The sequence below is a fragment of the Podarcis raffonei genome, chromosome 3 (assembly GCF_027172205.1).
Source record: "Podarcis raffonei isolate rPodRaf1 chromosome 3, rPodRaf1.pri, whole genome shotgun sequence".
Classification (NCBI taxonomy): domain Eukaryota; kingdom Metazoa; phylum Chordata; class Lepidosauria; order Squamata; family Lacertidae; genus Podarcis; species Podarcis raffonei.
Window position 1 is genome coordinate 118,297,183 of NC_070604.1, and position 17,202 is coordinate 118,314,384.

Sequence of the window (17,202 nt, forward strand, 5' to 3'; positions counted from 1 at the left end):
GCTTCAGGTTAAGAACTTTGCTTCAGGATGAGAACAGAAATCATGCTCCGGTGGCGCGGCGGCAGCAGGAGGCCCCATTAGCTAAAGTGGTGCTTCAGGTTAAGAACAGTTTCAGGTTAAGTACGGACCTCCAGAACGAATTAAGTACTTAATCTGAGGTACCACTGACTTTCCATGAGGTGTTTTTTTTTACTCTTCTAGCTCACCCAAGTTTGTGGTTAAAAAACAACACACACTCGTCATATACTTTGCCTTACACACCTTCTGAAGGCCAGAGGGGTTTCTTAATATGCCATCACTTCCGCCCCTACCTGCTCATCTGGTTTCACTGACTTCCTAGATGCACCATTGAAAAACTCTTGTCTCCTGTGTGCCTCTTCCTCAAGCAAAATGAAAATCTTGCCTCTCTTTAATTGGTCCAGATTACACGATGAATTTTTATATACAATGAGCTGAGATCTCTGGCTAGTCAATAGCCCAAGACTGTTGACTGCAGTATGCAAAACCACCCCCAGGCAAGATAGCATTAGTCAAAAAGATGCATGCCCATAATTACTTACAACATTGATATGCTCTTTTTAAAAGAGTGATGTGCAGCTTTCTTGTTCGTTCGTATTTGACAGTTTATTAGTCATGCAACTTAAATTTGCTTCCATTCTTTTTCCCCACCCCTTAGGGTTCCAGTTTCCAAAATGTGGCGGTCTGTGGTATCTCTGTGCCTCCTGGTGGTCCTTACGGGCGCTCGCAATGTCCCCATCTTCCCCCCTCTCTCTCATGACATGGTCAACTACATCAATAAGTTGAACACTACCTGGCAGGTAAGTACCAACTTTTGGCTGGCCAGTTGGGATGGCGGATGACACTGGCAGGAGAAGGAAGTGTTATACCTGAAGGAGTGTCCCCACCCCCATCGTTCTGCCCGGATGCTGAGGTCCAGTGCCGAGGGCCTTCTGGCGGTTCCCTCGCTGCAAGAAGCAAAGCTACAGGGAACCAGGCAGAGGGCCTTCTTGGTAGTGGCGCCCACCCTGTGGAACGCCCTCCCATCAGATGTCAAAGAGGTAAACAACTACCTGACATTCAGAAGACAACTGAAGGCAGCCCTGTTCAGGGAAGTTTTTAATGTGTGACATTTTTATGTATTTTTAATCTTTGTTGGAAGCTGCCCAGAGTGGATGGGGAAACCCAGGCAGATGGGTAGGGTACAAATAAATTATTATTATTATTATTATTATTATTATTATTATTATTATTATTATTATTATTATCTGCCCACTGGGATGACAGCAAGGCAGATGTCCCATTCCTGAGCTTTTCCCTTTTTTTTTTTACCTCTCAACATGCTGCAGATCAGGTGGTAGAATGGTAGGCTTGCTTTCCTCCAAGGTGAAGGGCGTCTGACTTGGCTAAGCCTGGCAGGACAGCTTACTCTATGGCATTAACCCCTTCCAAGCTTTAATGAAGAGTTGAGCATTTTGGTTATGAGGCTGGTTATCCTACAGTTTGTCCTGAGGTTCCCAGTTCAGGTCACCTGCCCTTCTGCCAAGGTCTCAGCTGTGAATTCAACTTAGGGATGGAGAGGGGAGTGATCAGGTCCTCATCACAAGGCCATTCTGCAGAATACTCCTGCACAATAACTATTGGAGAGTGTATAGTGCTAGCTTGGTTCTCAAACTGAATCCGTTCCGGAAGTCCATTCCAAAACCAAGGCACACTTTCCCATAGAAAGTAATGCAAACTGGATTAATCCGTTCCAGACTTTTAAAAACAACCTCTAAAACAAGAATTTGACATGAATTGTACTATCTAACGAGACCCACAAAATGACAATGTACTGTACTGTAAAAAAAACAACAGTATTGTATGAAAATGTATTTTTTTTTCTTACCTGCATTGTCTAAAGTGGCTTTGCACTTTTTATCCATTTCCACAGTCACACAATCAATAAATCAGTAGCTGAACTGGATTCCACACAGTCACAAAAAACAAGAAAAGCCACAAAAATAAATAGCAAAAACAGATAGACCTCAGTGTAGTGCTCAGAATGGAAGCCTGGCACTCAAATTCAAAGTGTAACATTCAAATCGCAGCATGTTCTGCTTCCAAAAAAAGTTCGCAAACCAGAACACTTACATCTGGGTTTGCATCGTTTGGGTTCCAAGTAGCTTGACAACTAAGCCGTTCGAGAACCAAGGTATCACTGTACAATCACGCTTCTGTCTTTTCTTAAAGGCTGGGCACAACTTCCACAATGTGGACCTGAGCTATGTGAAAAAGCTTTGTGGCACATTCCTGCATGGCCCCAAACTACCAGAAAGGTGAGTTTTCTGTTCCTTACCTCTAGATACTCAAGGCTGCACAAATTTCCTGTAACTCTGGACCTCTCCATTCAGTTTCCAGACACAGGTCTAGCCTGCTTTTTAATGAGGACGATGCTTCAGATATTAAGTGGAGCAAAATATGGATTCCATACTGTCAAAATGTGAAATTGAATTAATAAATGCAGTAATATCCCTTTGGGGTTCCTTGCTATTCCTGACCCCTCCCATCTTCTTAAATCGCTGCCAGAGGAACTTGGTCACGCTTTGCATGCAAAAGATTCCAGGCTCAACCCTTGCCATCGCATAGTTGATGCTTTGTCTCAGAACCCTGCAGAGCTGCTGTGAGCTAGATGGACCAATGGATTGACTTGGTGTGTTGGGAAAATATTGAGGTTCAATACCCTGGAACCACTGGCAGAGCTTTGCCATTGTCTGAAACCCGCTGGCCGTGCAACACCTAAATAAACATGTTGTTTGACTGATAATTGGAGTCTGGATTTTATTTGACATCCAGGCTGAACCCACAGAATATTGGATATTGAATCCCAATATTTCCTTAACGGGTCTATGGTGGTTTCCTATATTCCTAACCTTTCAGGTGGGGAACAGGCTGTGAGTTTTCTGGGCTTTTCGGATTACTGGGTACTTGGCGTGGGTGAGACTTTCAAGACACACTTATATCGGTGGCAGCTGATAATCTAATGGAAAACTGTTTGCTGACCTATGAAATAGCAGTTTATCTCAGCAACTTCATGTTTTTAACTTAGTGAGTTCTGGGAAACAGTCTTATTACCAGTATGGGTGGGTTTTTTTTTTTACTTTTTAGTAACATAATTTTAATACCACTCTTACTTGATAGAAAACATCTACGCAGTGTGCAAATCTTAATCGTTTTAGAGACAGCAAACATGCAAGTTCACATTTTTATTGAAATATAAATAACATTGGGAAATTGCAGTGTTATTCTGAAAAGTTTTAAAGAAACAATAAAAAAACGCAAACTAACCTAAATGAAGAGAGAGAAATACAAAGTCCTCTATAACAGGTAAATCTTAATTTTTCCCACACAGTGAAAGGTCGACCTTCCCAGCTTTTGCCTCTTTCCCACCCTGGGATAGCTTCCCTTCCCTGCCCCTCACAAAAGGGTCCTGCATCAACTAGCTAATTAAAACTAAATTTATTCTGTGAACCATCCTGTGATCTTGTGATGAAGGATGGGTATATGAATTTAATAAATAATAATAACAACCTACCATTACCTTCAGTTAAAAACAACAACAACACAAACTGCCTTTAATAAAAATTAGGTGTTTCTTTTTTATATATATATAATTTTTATTAGTTTTTTAACATATCATTTTCAACAGTAATTAAACATACTTCTACATCTTATTCCATTTTTTTGACTTCCATCAATCCTGTCTGAAAATTTTCCAATCTCGTCTTTTAGTATGCATTTCTTATTTTCCCTATTACATTTCAAACTCATAACCAATATCTCTTATCTTTTCCTACTTTGTAACGCTTCGTATATTTCTCCTTACAAAACTTCTTGTAGTCCTACGAGCGTAATTTGTTGATTACAGTTGCTCTTCAAATAATTCGTATACGTCTTCCAATCTTCTGTAAATCTCTGGTGTTTCAGAATGCATGATGAAATCGCAAGCCAGCGTAAGCTTGCTGAAATGAAGAAGGGTTTTAGCAGGTGCTGAAAGCAATACAGAGAATGGGCCTGCTTAATGTTAATGGGCTGAAAGTTTAAAAGGAGTTATTGAGTGAAATCTGGATCTCTCTCTCTCTCTCTCTCTCTCTCTCTCTCTCTCTCTCACACACACACACACACACACACACACACACACTTTCATTTATTCATGAGGACTAGTGTCCCTGTTCTAAAAGCAGATTCCATATGCAAATGGCATTGTTTATCGTATTCTCCCCCCCTTTTTATTTATACTTTCCGCATTTATAATTTTCCCCCTCAAGTGCAAAACCAATACATTAATCGCCAGCTTCCCTTTCCCCTGCTTCCATGGTTCATTCTAGTTTCCCCCATTGCTGCTGCATATTCTAATTGTCCCCCATCCCCTTTTCAAGAGGGCATTGTTTTAAATTCTTGGTTGGTGTGGGGCACCATCCTGTTTTATGTCTTGATCTGGAAAAAGAAGGTGTACTGAAGTTCTCACTCTGGGTCAGCAGGGGGATACTGTAGATAGTTATGCAAATAAGGGATCGAAAGTGACGTTCAGTGATTGGATAGTTTTAGAAAATTGTTACAATTACGTTGTAGTGGAACTCTATATAAGCAGGCTGACTGAACCCTTCAGTTCAGTTCTGTTCTGGCCTGTGAATAAACAAGAGCTGTTTGAAGAATCGCTGTGTCGTCTGATATGTTCACCCACAACTTAACAGAAGGAATGCCCAGAACGTTAATCTGTCACTCCTCTTTCCGCACTCCCAATTTTGAAATGCACATAGGATTGGATTTTCCAACGACCTGGTCCTGCCTGAAAGCTTTGACTCACGGGAGCAGTGGCCAAAGTGTCCGACCATCGGTGAGATCAGAGACCAGGGCTCTTGTGGTTCCTGCTGGGTAAGACAAGAGTTTTAAAGCCTCCCCTTTGCCAGGGTATGAATTGAGGGGCTCCACATCTGCTACTGTCTTCCTTTCTTTCGTTCTTCCTTCCTTCTTTCTTTTTAGGGCCATGTTTTACCTCCAATTTTGGTGGCAGCAACTCTTCTGAATACAGTGGTACCTCGGGATGCGAACGGGATCCGTTCCAGAGCCCCATTCGCATCCTGAATAGAACGTAAGACGCACGTGCGTGGGTCGCGTTTCACCGCTTCCGCGCATGCGCGTGACGTCATTTTGACCGTCTGCGCATGCGTGAGTGGCGAAATCCGGAAGTAATGCGCTCCATTACTTCTGGGTTGCCGCGGAGCGCAACCCAAAAATACTTATCCTGAGGCATATTTATCCCGAGGTATGACTGTACAGTGGTACCTCGGGTTAAGTACTTAATTCGTTCCGGTGGTCCATTCTTAACCTGAAACTGTTCTTAACCTGAAGCACCACTTTAGCTAATGGGGCCTCCTGCAACTGCTGTGCTGCCGGAGCACGATTTCTGTTCTCATCCTGAAGCAAAGTTCTTAACCTGAAGCACTATTTCTGGGTTAGCGGACTCTGTAACCTGAAGCGTATGTAACCTGAAGCATATGTAACCCAAGGTACCACTGAACCAGTTTCTGAAAACTGTTTTTACGTTCTGTTAAAATGCTTTGTAAAAGCAAATTTCATAGCAATGAATGGATATAGTTTGAGACAAAGGTTTGCGCATGAATCGGTGGGGAAGCATGGAAGAGGGCTGGTCTTGTGTGTGGCGCAATATGATCACTGCTGTTGTACCATTTATATTTTTTATTTTTGGGGAAAATCCTTTTAATACAATTACTCGGTGTGCATACAGCCCAGGCAAAGCTGAAATTACTTTTATAAAGTTCCACAGATCTGAATCGGAGAGAGGTAAGTGGTGCTTTTTAAAAAGTGCTCAGTTATGCTGGGAATGTATCCAACCTATGGAAGCAGCATATACAGTGGTACCTTGTTCTCAAACTTAATCCGTTCCGGAATTCCATTCCAAAACCAAGGTGTACTTTCCCATAGAAAGTACTGTAATGCAAAACTGATTAATCCATTCCAGACTTTAAAAAAAACACCACTAAAACAGCAGTTATGGATTTTACTATCTAATGAGGCCATTAATTCATAAAATGAAAGCAATAATCTATGTACTGTACCGTAAAATAAATGAGACAGTATTGTGGATGATAAAAACGAAAATTACTATTTTTTCCTTACCTGCACTGATGATAGTCATTGTTTGGATAGGGGGCTTTTATCAATTTCCACAGTCACACAATCAGTCAATCAGTAGCTGAACTGGGTTCCACACAGTCACAAAAACAAATTAACCGAAAAAGCCATCAAAAACGCAAAATAAATGGCAAAAACAAAAGTGCCAAACTTAATCCGTTCCAGAAGTCTGTCTGACTTCTGAAATGTTCGAAAACCAAGGTGTGGCTTCTGATTGGTGCAGGTGCCCCAGAAACAATAGCCAGCAGTCACATTGGAGGTTCGGCTTCCAAAAAACATTAAAAAACCCGGAACACTTACTTTTGGCTTTCCAGCGTTTAAGAACCAAAGTGTCTACATATGCAAATTTAAATCAAGTCTCTGCCCCGAGGGGTTTCCAGTGGGAAAGGGAGGGGGAAAGGCAAGCTAATGGTAATGGAGGACGGATGCAATTGCACTCGTTTAATTATAGTTTGGCTTTGCGGGTGAGGCCTAAGGGGTTATTCTTCAAGAGTTGGCTGGGCCACTCCTGACTCTCTCTCTCTCTTGATTGCGTTCTCTGTAGGCTTTTGGTGCCGTAGAGGCCATTTCTGACCGGGTTTGCATCCACACCAACACCAAAGTGAATGTGGAGATCTCTGCAGAAGACCTGCTCTCTTGCTGCGGCTTTGAATGTGGAATGGGGTAAGTTCTTTTCCCATGTCTTCACCTTTCAGAACAGCCACACCCCAGCTCCCTCTGTATTCCGACTTCCCAGAATAGCAACCCAAGCCCTTCCTCTGTTTGAGACGTTGCCCCATTCGGGAATACAGTTGTACCTTGGTTTTTGAACAGCTTCGTTCTCGGAACATTTTGGCTCCCAAACGCCGCAAACCGGGAAGTGAGTGTTCCGGTTTGCGAACTGATTTTGGTAGCCAAACGTCCTCCACAGCTTCTGATTGGCTGCTGGAGCTTCCTGCAACCAATCAGAAGCTGCCCTTTGGTTTTCGAAGTTGAACGGACTCCTGGAATGGATTCCATTTGACTTCCAATGTACGGCTGTAGACATGCCCAACATTAGCTTATAGTACCTCTGATCCACAAGGTACGTGGGTGGTGCTGTGGGTTAAACCACAGAGCCTAGGACTTGCCGATCAGAAGGTCGGTGGTTCGAATCCCCGCGATGGCGTGAGCTCCCGTTGCTCGGTCCCTGCTTCTGCCCACCTAGCAGTTCGAAAGCACGTCAAAGTGCAAGTAGATAAATAGGTACCACTCTGGTGGGAAGGTAAACGGTGTTTCTGTGCGCTGCTCTGGTTCACCAGAAGCGGCTTAGTCATGCTGGCCACATGACCCGGAAGCTGTACGCCCGCTCCCTCGGCCAATAAAGCGAGATGAGCACCGCAACCCCAGAGTCGGTCACGACTGGACCTAATGGTCAGGGGTCCCTTTAGCTTTACCTTTACTTACCTCTGATCCACTGTTTGTCAAATAATTTAATTATGGGGAAATGGATAATTAACTTTTAGAGTCTCTGGGCGTGGGATGTCAGAATACGCCTCTGGGGGCCCACGCAGCCCCCAGGATGAGACAAACCTCTCTGGGCGTCTTCCTGGTGTTGTGCAGCTCTGGGACGTCCACAAATAATCAGTCCCGGAGCGCTCCAGCAACACATAGCGGATGAACACACACTCAGCAAAGATTAGCAGAAACGAAGTGGAGATTGGTGTGCTCATTTTAAGCCAGGGGTCAGCAAACTTTTTCAGCAGCGGGCAGGTCCACTGTCCCTCAGACCTTGTGGGGGGCCGGACTATATTTTGAGGGGGGAAAATGAACAAATTCCTGTGCCCCACAAATAACCCAGAGGTGCATTTTAAATAAAAGGACACATTCTACTCATGTAAAAACACCAGGCAGGCCCCACAAATAACCCAGAGATGCATTTTAAATAAAAGGACACATCTACTCATGTAAAAACACACTGATTCCTGGACCGTCCATGGGCCGGATTTAAAAGGCGATTGGTCCGGATACGGCCCCAGGGCCTTAATTTCCCTACCCATGTTCTAAGCCAGCCTTTCTCAACCTGTGGGTACCCAGATGTTGTTGAACTACAACTCCCGTCACCCTTAGCTAGCAAGGCCAGAGCTCAGGGATCATGGGAGTTGTAGTCCAACAACATCTGGGGCCCCACAGGTTGAGAACCGCTGGTTTTTATTAAGCAGTATATACAGGACAAAGTGATCATGGCGTCCTCTCTCTTCAGCTCTGAGAGAGAACAGAAAGTACAAAAGTACAAAAACACAACAGAGCAGAAGAGAGAAGGCTAGCTTCTGTTCTCAGGCTTCCCAGGCCTAGAAAGAACACAGACATGTGATGTAACAGTCACACATCAGCGACGGAGGAGTGAAATGCTAACATGGGACAGGAAATGGTGTGCAATCAATGGCTGCTGCAAAGGACTCTGTTATCCACCAACCTAATCCTGCAGTCCTTTGAAAGGATGTTGGCTAACAGATTGAGGCTGAATCCTGACAAGACAGAAGTACTGTTCTGGGGGGACAGGTGGGTGTGGGGGATTCCCTGGTCCTGAATGGGGTAACTGTGCCCTTGAAGGACCAGGTGCGCAGCCTGGGAGTCATTTTGGACTCACAGCTGTCTATGGAGGCACAGGTCAATTCTGTGTCCAGGGCGGCTGTCTACCAGCTCCACCTGGTACGCAGGATGAGACCCTACCTGCCCATAGGCTGTCTCGCCAGAGTGGTGCATGCTCTGGTTATCTCCCGCTTGGACTACTGCAATACGCTCTACGTGGGGCTACCTTTGAAGGTGACCCGGAAACTGCAATTAATCCAGAATATGGCAGCTAGACTGGTGACTGGGAGTGGCCGCCGGGACCACATAACACTGGTCCTGAGAGATCTGCATTGGCTCTCAGTACGTTTCCGAGCACAATTCAAAGTGTTAGTGCTGACCTTTAAAGCCCTAAACGGCCTCGGTCCAGTAGGCTTGAAGGAGCGTCTCCACCCCCATCGTTCAGCCCGGACACCGAGATCCAGCGCCGAGGGCCTTCTGGCAGTTCCCTCATTGCGAGAAGTGAGGTTACAGGGAACCAGACAGAGGGCCTTCTTGGTAGTGGCGCCCACCCTGTGGAACGCCCCTCCCATCAGATGTGAAGGAAATAAGCAGCTATCCTATCTTTAAAAGACATCTGAAGGCAGCCCTGTTCAGGGAAGTTTTTAATATTTAATGCTGTACTGTTTTTAACACATGATTGGGAGCCGCCCAGAGTGGCTGGGGAAACTCAGCCAGATGGGTGGGGTATAAATAAGAATTTATTTATTTATTTATTTATTTATTTATTTATTTATTTATTTATTTATTTATTATTGGCCCACCTACGTTGGTTTGCCCTGCAAATCCTCTTGCAGGCCTCCAGTTAAAACCACCCCTGCCTTTATTTCCCCTACGTATCTTCGCGATAGCATTGCATAAATATTGTGTCCAGTTCTGGGCACCACAGTTCAAGAAGGACACTGACAAACTGGAACGTGTCCAGAGGAGGGCAACCAAAATGGTCAAAGGCCTGGAAACGATGCCTTATGAGGAACGGCTAAGGGAGCTGGGCATGTTTAGCCTGGAGAAGAGGAGGTTAAGGGGTGATATGATAGCCATGTTCAAATATATAAAAGGATGTCACATAGAGGAGGGAGAAAGGTTGTTTTCTGCTGCTCCAGAGAAGCGGACACGGAGCAATGGATCCAAACTACAAGAAAGAAGATTCCACCTAAACATTAGGAAGAACTTCCTGACAGTAAGAGCTGTTCGGCAGTGGAATTTGCTGCCAAGGAGTGTGGTGGAGTCTCCTTCTTTGGAGGTCTTTAAGCAAAGGCTTGACAACCATATGTCAGGAGTGCTCTGATGGTGTTTCCTGCTTGGCAGGGGGTTGGACTCAATGGCCCTTGTGGTCTCTTCCAACGCTATGATTCTATGAAATCGTTGCTTCCTTGCAGATGTAACGGAGGCTACCCTTCAGCTGCCTGGAAATATTGGACGGAGAAGGGCCTGGTGTCTGGCGGCCTTTACGACTCCCATGTGGGTGAGTTTGTCTCCCGTAGCAAAACAGAAAAGTGGATTTTGCTGGCGCTGCATATCTGCCCGCCGTTGCCAGCCCTCCATCCCACCCAGTGGTTTTATCTCTTTGTCCTACACCTATGTGGGCACACACACAAATGCCCACTTGTGAATCAAAGGCGCGCTGCCTCCATCCACTGGAAGCAGTAAACTGGGTTTAATGCTGCCAGGGAGTTGACGGTGGACCAGAAGTTCAGTTTGCAGTAGATGGTTGGCTTAGGATTCCCTGTCTTGGGGGGATGTGTGAGAGTTTTGTATGTGGAACAAAATTTAAAAATTCTTTCCAGTAGCATCTTAGAGACCAACTAAGTTTGTTATTGATATGAGCTTTCGTGTGCATGCACACTTCTTCAGATATGTGGAAGAGATTGTGAAGGATGTTTTTGGAAGATTATGCTTATTGACTTATTTATTTCTGAAAAGTTAAACATGGCTTGCTTGTAATAAAAACAACTGCAACTCAAAGCTGTTGACAAAGAGAATGGGATTATATTGTGTCATCGGTAGAAAGAATCCTTTAAGAAACTTTCAGAAGATAAAAGTCAGCAATAAACTAGAAGCAGATTATAAAACAGAGCATCTGCCCCCTTGTGGCTTTCTGCCCAGCTGCTAAAACATTCCTGTTCAGGATGGATTTTGGAGACATCTGTGGCTTTTAAGTTCCTGTATACAGCCTTGTGTGAAAACTGTTCCTCTGGTATAAGAGTGATTTAAATGTATGGGGTGGAAATGGCCATGGTTTCATTTCCCTTTTAATTTTGCAATTGGCTACTTAAAAAAAAAATATATCAGGAAGGCGTGCCTTAAAGGAAATAGTTCTGTTCTGCTGTTTCCTGAAAAAAAAAAAAAAAAGCACATTGGCGCCTGAATTATGGAGCAGGAACAAAATTCTGCAGATATGCATGTTTTATTTTTGACTAGAGGGTATGTTGGTGTCCCAGCTGCAGGCCCTATGAAACCCTGGATGGAATTTGATTTTTGTATTTTTGATTTTTGTATTTTTGCTACTGTCCAACAGGCTGCAGGCCATACTCTATCCCTCCTTGCGAGCACCACACCAACGGAACCCGACCCCCCTGCACCGGGGAAGGGGGTGAAACCCCAGAGTGCACGAAAAAATGCGAAGACGGCTATTCTCCATCCTACAAAGAAGACAAGCACTACGGTAACAGCATTGCTTCTTGGCAAAGGCCAGCAATAACGGTGCAGTTCTTTGTCCCCCGGTTTAAAATATAAAAGACACAGCACAGAAGGAAAAAGGGATGTGGAGGGTAGAGGAAGGAACACGAAGGTCAGGCACCACTCGTTCGTGGTTAACAAGAGTTCTTGTTGGTGGAATAGAACAAATTAAAGGAAGAGCAAATTAAAAGTGCTTGTGTTTCAGCAGAGGCAACAAAGCAGCCCTGCTTCCCTTCGGCGCAGCCTGATGGAATCTTTAAAAGGCTGTTTGCATTGCATGCTCAGGGCTGCAAGCTTTAAAGGGCTGCAATTTAACTTTGTGTCTTGTTTTACAATCCAGTACAGACACCCAGGGCAGCCTGTTTGAAATAGCAGCCCTAGAAAAGCAATCTGATTAATGTGGACAGGTTTTTAATTATGACAGAGCCTGCAGTCTTAGGACTTGACATTTAATCTAGTGCTTAAGATATGTCCCCTTTGGGAATGCAGTTCTGCTGTAAAGGTAAAGGGACCCCTGACCATTGGGTCCAGTCACGGACGACTCTGGGGTTGCGGCACTCATCTCGCTTTATTGGCCGAGGGAGCCGGCGTACAGCTTCCAGGTCATGTGGCCAGCATGACTAAGCCGCTTCTGGCGAACCAGAGCAGCGTATGGAAATGCCGTTTACCTTCTCGCCTGAGCGGTACCTATTTATCTACTTGCACTTTGAGGTGCTTTTGAACTGCTAGGTTGGCAGGAGCAGGGACCGAGCAACGGGAGCTCATCCCGTCGCGGGGATTCGAACCGCCGACCTTCTGATCGGCAAGCCCTAGGCTCTGTGATTTAGACCACAGCGCCACCTGCATCTGCCATGGAGAGCAGCTATTCCTAAAGGCAGTTCATAGACCAGGGGTATGAGTTCAACATCCCTGGCATCACTGGCTATGCTGGTTAGGACTGACAAGCAGGGGAGGTTATAGTCTTGGCATCCTTTCCTGTTCTTCAAAGTGTGTTTCTAGTCCCTATGATTTAAACAAGGCCTGAGGAGGCCTCCTCAGGAAACCACAGCTACTGTGACTCGAATCCCAGCTGAGCATCTGGGGTCAAGCAGAGGGTAGGTGGGAACTCTACAAATCTTTTTTTTAAAAAATGCTTTGAATTCTTGCTGATTTGGAGGTTGCCGCCTCTATCTCCGCAGGTGTGACTTCGTACGGTGTGCCTCCCAACGAGGATATGATAAAGGCTGAAATTTACAAGAACGGGCCGGTGGAAGGAGCTTTTGTCGTTTATGCAGACTTCCTCATGTACAAATCCGGTAAGGCTATTGGGTTTTTAAAAATTATTTCTGAATAAATTGCCTGGCGCTTTAACTCCTACAGCAGGGGTAGGCGCTAGATGTGGCCCTTCGGACCTCTCTGCCTGGCCCCTGGGAGTCTGTTCGGGCCACACCTCTTCCCTAGAAGAAAAGGTGAACGGGTAAACTCTCCACAAATATGGAGTGGAGTCCTTAAGGTGGTTGGATGGTGCCTTGCACACCTCCTTCTGGAAACTCCTGGAACCAAACCATAGCTGTCAACCTTCCCTTTTTTTGTGGGAAATTCCCTTTTCCCAGTGCCATTTCCCACTGATTCCAGCTGCTATCCTGGATTGTTAGATATCCCATAGACTGTCCCCGGGACAGGTGAGGCTGCTGATCCCTTATTTTCAAACCTGAAAGTTGATAGCTATGCTTTGCTTTCCTTTGTACCATATCAGCGAGGCCGAGCGGGTGGGTCTTGTTGTCTGGGTAGCCCAGGACCTCCATACACACTGCCCAGGCTTGCACCCCAGGGTGCTGCTAACACAGCAGTTTGACTTCACCCCTGGAGGCGCGCTCCATTGTCTTTTGAGACGGACTGATGCCAACATCAACAACATCTGTGGAGTTGCTCCATCCCACGTCCCTTGCTCATTTTAGTTTTTAGAGGGGTGGCTAACACCCCAGAGGACAGGATCACACTTCAAAACGACCTTGACAGATTGGAGAACTGGGCCAAAACAAACAAGATGAATTTTAAGAGGGAAAAATGTAAAGTATTGCACTTGGGCAAAAAAAGAGAGGCACAAATACAAGATGGGTGACACCTGGCTTGAGAGCAGTACATGTGAAAAGGATCTAGGAGTCTTGGTTGACCACAAACTTGACATGAGCCAACAGTGTGACGCGGCAGCTAAAAAAGGCAATGTAATTCTGGGCTGCATCAATAGGAGTATAGCATCTAGATCAAGGGAAGTAATAGTGCCACTGTATTCTGCTCTGGTCAGACCTCACCTGGAGTACTGTGTCCAGTTCTGGGCACCACAGTTCAGGAAGGACACTGACAAACTGGAACGTGTCCAGAGGAGGGCAACCAAAATGGTCAAAGGCCTGGAAACGATGCCTTATGAGGAACGGCTAAGGGAGCTGGGCATGTTTAGCCTGGAGAAGAGGAGGTTAAGGGGTGATATGATAGCCATGTTCAAATATATAAAAGGATGTCACATAGATGAGGGAGAAAGGTTTTCTGCTGCTCCAGAGAAGCGGACACGGAGCAATGGATCCAAACTGCAGGAAAGAAGATTCCCCCTAAACATTAGGAAGAACTTCCTGACAGTAAGAGCTGTTTGACAGTGGAATTTGCTGCCAAGGAGTGTGGTGGAGTCTCCTTCTTTGGAGGTCTTTAAGCAAAGGCTTGACAACCATATGTCAGGAGTGCTCTGATGGTGTTTCCTGCTTGGCAGGGGGTTGGACTCAATGGCCCTTGTGGTCTCTTCCAACTCTATGATTCTATGTAGTTACAGTCTATGCTGGTTCCGTGGGTTACCCGAGAGGCGAGGTCCAAGTCCAGTCGTGGTCAAAGGTGCAACATGGAGGCAGTCCGTAGTAGCTGAAGCTGGGTGCAGGGCAGGGAGTCAGGAACAGGCTTGCAAGCAGAGAGCCAGGGGGGTTCAGGAGCTCAGGCAGGAAAGCAGGACAGGGTTCAGGCAGGAACTAGCAACCAACAATGTTGCTCCCGCAACTTGGGACTGGGACTGGTCGGCTTTTATCTGCCCCGAGGCGTAGGGCGGCCCCGATCCTCTGGTGACTCGCCTCTCCTGGCCTGAAGGCGAGCACTCCTCCTGCAGGAACTTAGTTCCCTCTGCCTCTCTGCCCTGAGCCCCTGCAGCTCAGGAGAGGCTGGAGGGTTACTGGACCCAGAGGCAACCTCAGCTTCCTCTGACGGGGCTGAGAGTGGAGCACCTGCAGGCAATGGGTCCTCCATCACCTCAGGAGCCAGAGCAGACTCAGCTGGTGCTTGCACCTGAGGATCCAGCACAGGTGAGGACCCCTCAGGCTCATGCCCCAGCCCCGGCTCAGCTGGTTCTGGAGGCGGGGAATCCTGTGCAGGCTGGGATCCCTCAGGTTCAGCATCCGAGTCCAAATCCCAGGCCATCACACAGTCACTTTCTTCCATTATTGCAGGCGTATATCAGCATGTCTCTGGAGAGCAAGTTGGCGGTCACGCGATCCGAATCCTCGGCTGGGGCGTTGACAACGGCACTCCCTACTGGCTGGCTGCAAACTCCTGGAACACCGACTGGGGTGAAAATGGTAGGTGGCCTTATGGGGCCGTGACTTGTTCAGGTGATAACTTACTGAGTGGCTGGGCTGTGTCTTTGCAGGAGAAAAAGCGTCTTTCATTTCTTTGTATACTGTTCGGTGCCAAGGCTGTCGTGAAAACATTTGACACTCAGCTTGATTTCAAAGAGTAGCTTGTGTTTTTTTATTATTAAAAACAATGCCTAATGCCTGTAGTGATTTGCATAAGTCAATGAGAGTATCTGGAACAAGACCCAATCAATGAGCTATTCCTTGTCTTATGCCAGGGGTGTCCAAACTTTTTTCAAAGAGGGCCAGATTTGATGAAATGAAGGGCCATGAGGGCCGACCGAAGTTGTTGATCTTTTTTTAAGATTGAAGTTGTTGGGGTTTTTTTTAGGATTTTACGCCAGGAAATAGAAATAAACTGCCACTGAAGAGCAACTGTAATCAACAATTTACGCTAGTAGGACTACAAGAAGTTTTGTAAGGAGAAATATCACAAAGAAGATAGACATTAGTTATGATATTTAAATGTAACAGTGAAAGTAAGAAATGTAAATTAAGTGAAAAGATTGGAAAATTTTCAGATGTGATTGATGGAAGTCAAAAAAAAACATTGTATAAGATATAAAAGTATGTTTAATAATTGTTGAAAATGTTATGTTAAAAAACATATATGTAGATGAGAGAAATAAACTGCCACAGGGGCCAGATTAAACTACTGGCAGGCCAGTTTAGGCCCCCGAAACAGACTTTGGACATGCCTGACTTATGCAAATCATAGCAGGCACAAATTGTTAAAAGGCAGCTTCTATGTCCCATCTCGCTTGCACAAAAACGCTCCAGGGTTTAAAAGGTTGCTTCTCTTTGCCTAGCTGAGAACTCTCAGGCTTGGAGACACTTCACTAAGGCATCCTCTGCGTTCCTCCTAGGCTTCTTCAGAATTCTCCGCGGAGAGGACCACTGTGGAATCGAATCTGAGATCGTCGCTGGCATCCCTCGGACCAGCCAGTACTGGAAACAGCTGTAAAACCGCTTTTCTTGAATCCAGCCAGTTAGCCCTTCTGCAAATAATCAATCGATCGTACCCGTGGAGAAAATAAGCGGACGGGGTTGCAAAAGTTTCATGCAAGACATTTTAGACTTTGGCTTTTTTTATTTTTATTATTAAAGCTTTCGGATAATTTTTGGTTTTTAATTGTGTTGCGCTGCTCCCTCTGGCAAAGTCTGCCTTTGAGCCAAGAGGCACGTAGCTTGGGTTCGACACAAAGCCTTCTTGGGCTGCCAGCGACAGACAATTTGCAGAGCTGAATTTGGGGAGTCTTCCAGTACAAGTGGAAGTGAATGCAACCCCCATTCATTCTTTCACCACCTCACTGATGATAATCTGAAACGTCTTCTTCCAAGCCTTAATTGCAACAATCCTCTGGAATTTCTCTTGAGTTGCTGCAGAGCCAATACAGTTGATCCAACAGCCTTGGCTGCTGTATCCCAGTGCCGAGAGGTTAAAAGGGTATGTTTCCCCAGCTCCCTTCCTCCATCTCAACATGCCCCTAAATTGGGTAGGGGGAGCAGTGAGGTTTCAGAGGCCCATGGTCTTATTTCTGAACCAACCCAGCCCCAAAAGTGCGACGGACAGCCAAACACTCCTGCTTCTCTGTTGCAATCTCCATCTGAAATTTTGTTAGATTTATTTTAATCTGGCTTTATGGGATCACCACGCCATCATGTTTGCTGGTGCCTGAAAGCCAGCTTTCGATTATAATTGCATTTAACACCGGCTGGAGGGAACGATTCTGCCTTTGTTTTGTTTTTAAATTAAGACGTTAAGTGATGACACTCAATTTTTAAAAAATCACCTATTCTGTTAGGAGAGCTGGGCTTGTGCATGAGCAGCTGGTAGTTACGTAAAGAACAAACCTATTTTTGCTATTTCAAATTACCAAGTTGTGTTTTTACGAAAATGAACTAAAGCATGCAGCCAGCAGTTGGGAGTAAGTCAGATACACTCATCTTCCTTATTTCACTAGCTTCCAACTCAAAATACCACCCCACCCTTTTTGCATTTGACAAGAACCATGTATTACAATTGGCTGCTGTTGCAATCACAGGATTTGTCAATTTGTCTCTTCTGTCTACAATAAAGGCCTCATTACCTGGC

At 45.4% G+C, this 17,202-nt stretch overlaps 1 protein-coding gene across 1 annotated transcript; it reads left to right on the forward strand.

The window, feature by feature from the left end:
* Positions 1-652: 652 nt before the first annotated feature.
* CTSB (cathepsin B) lies at positions 653-17,202 on the forward strand. Its single transcript, XM_053383732.1, has 9 exons — positions 653-818; positions 2,230-2,315; positions 4,797-4,911; positions 6,737-6,855; positions 10,161-10,246; positions 11,300-11,446; positions 12,639-12,755; positions 14,922-15,050; positions 15,974-17,202. The coding sequence occupies exons 1-9, from the start codon at positions 693-695 to the stop codon at positions 16,069-16,071; spliced, it is 1,023 nt and encodes a 340-aa protein (XP_053239707.1). The 5' UTR covers positions 653-692; the 3' UTR covers positions 16,072-17,202.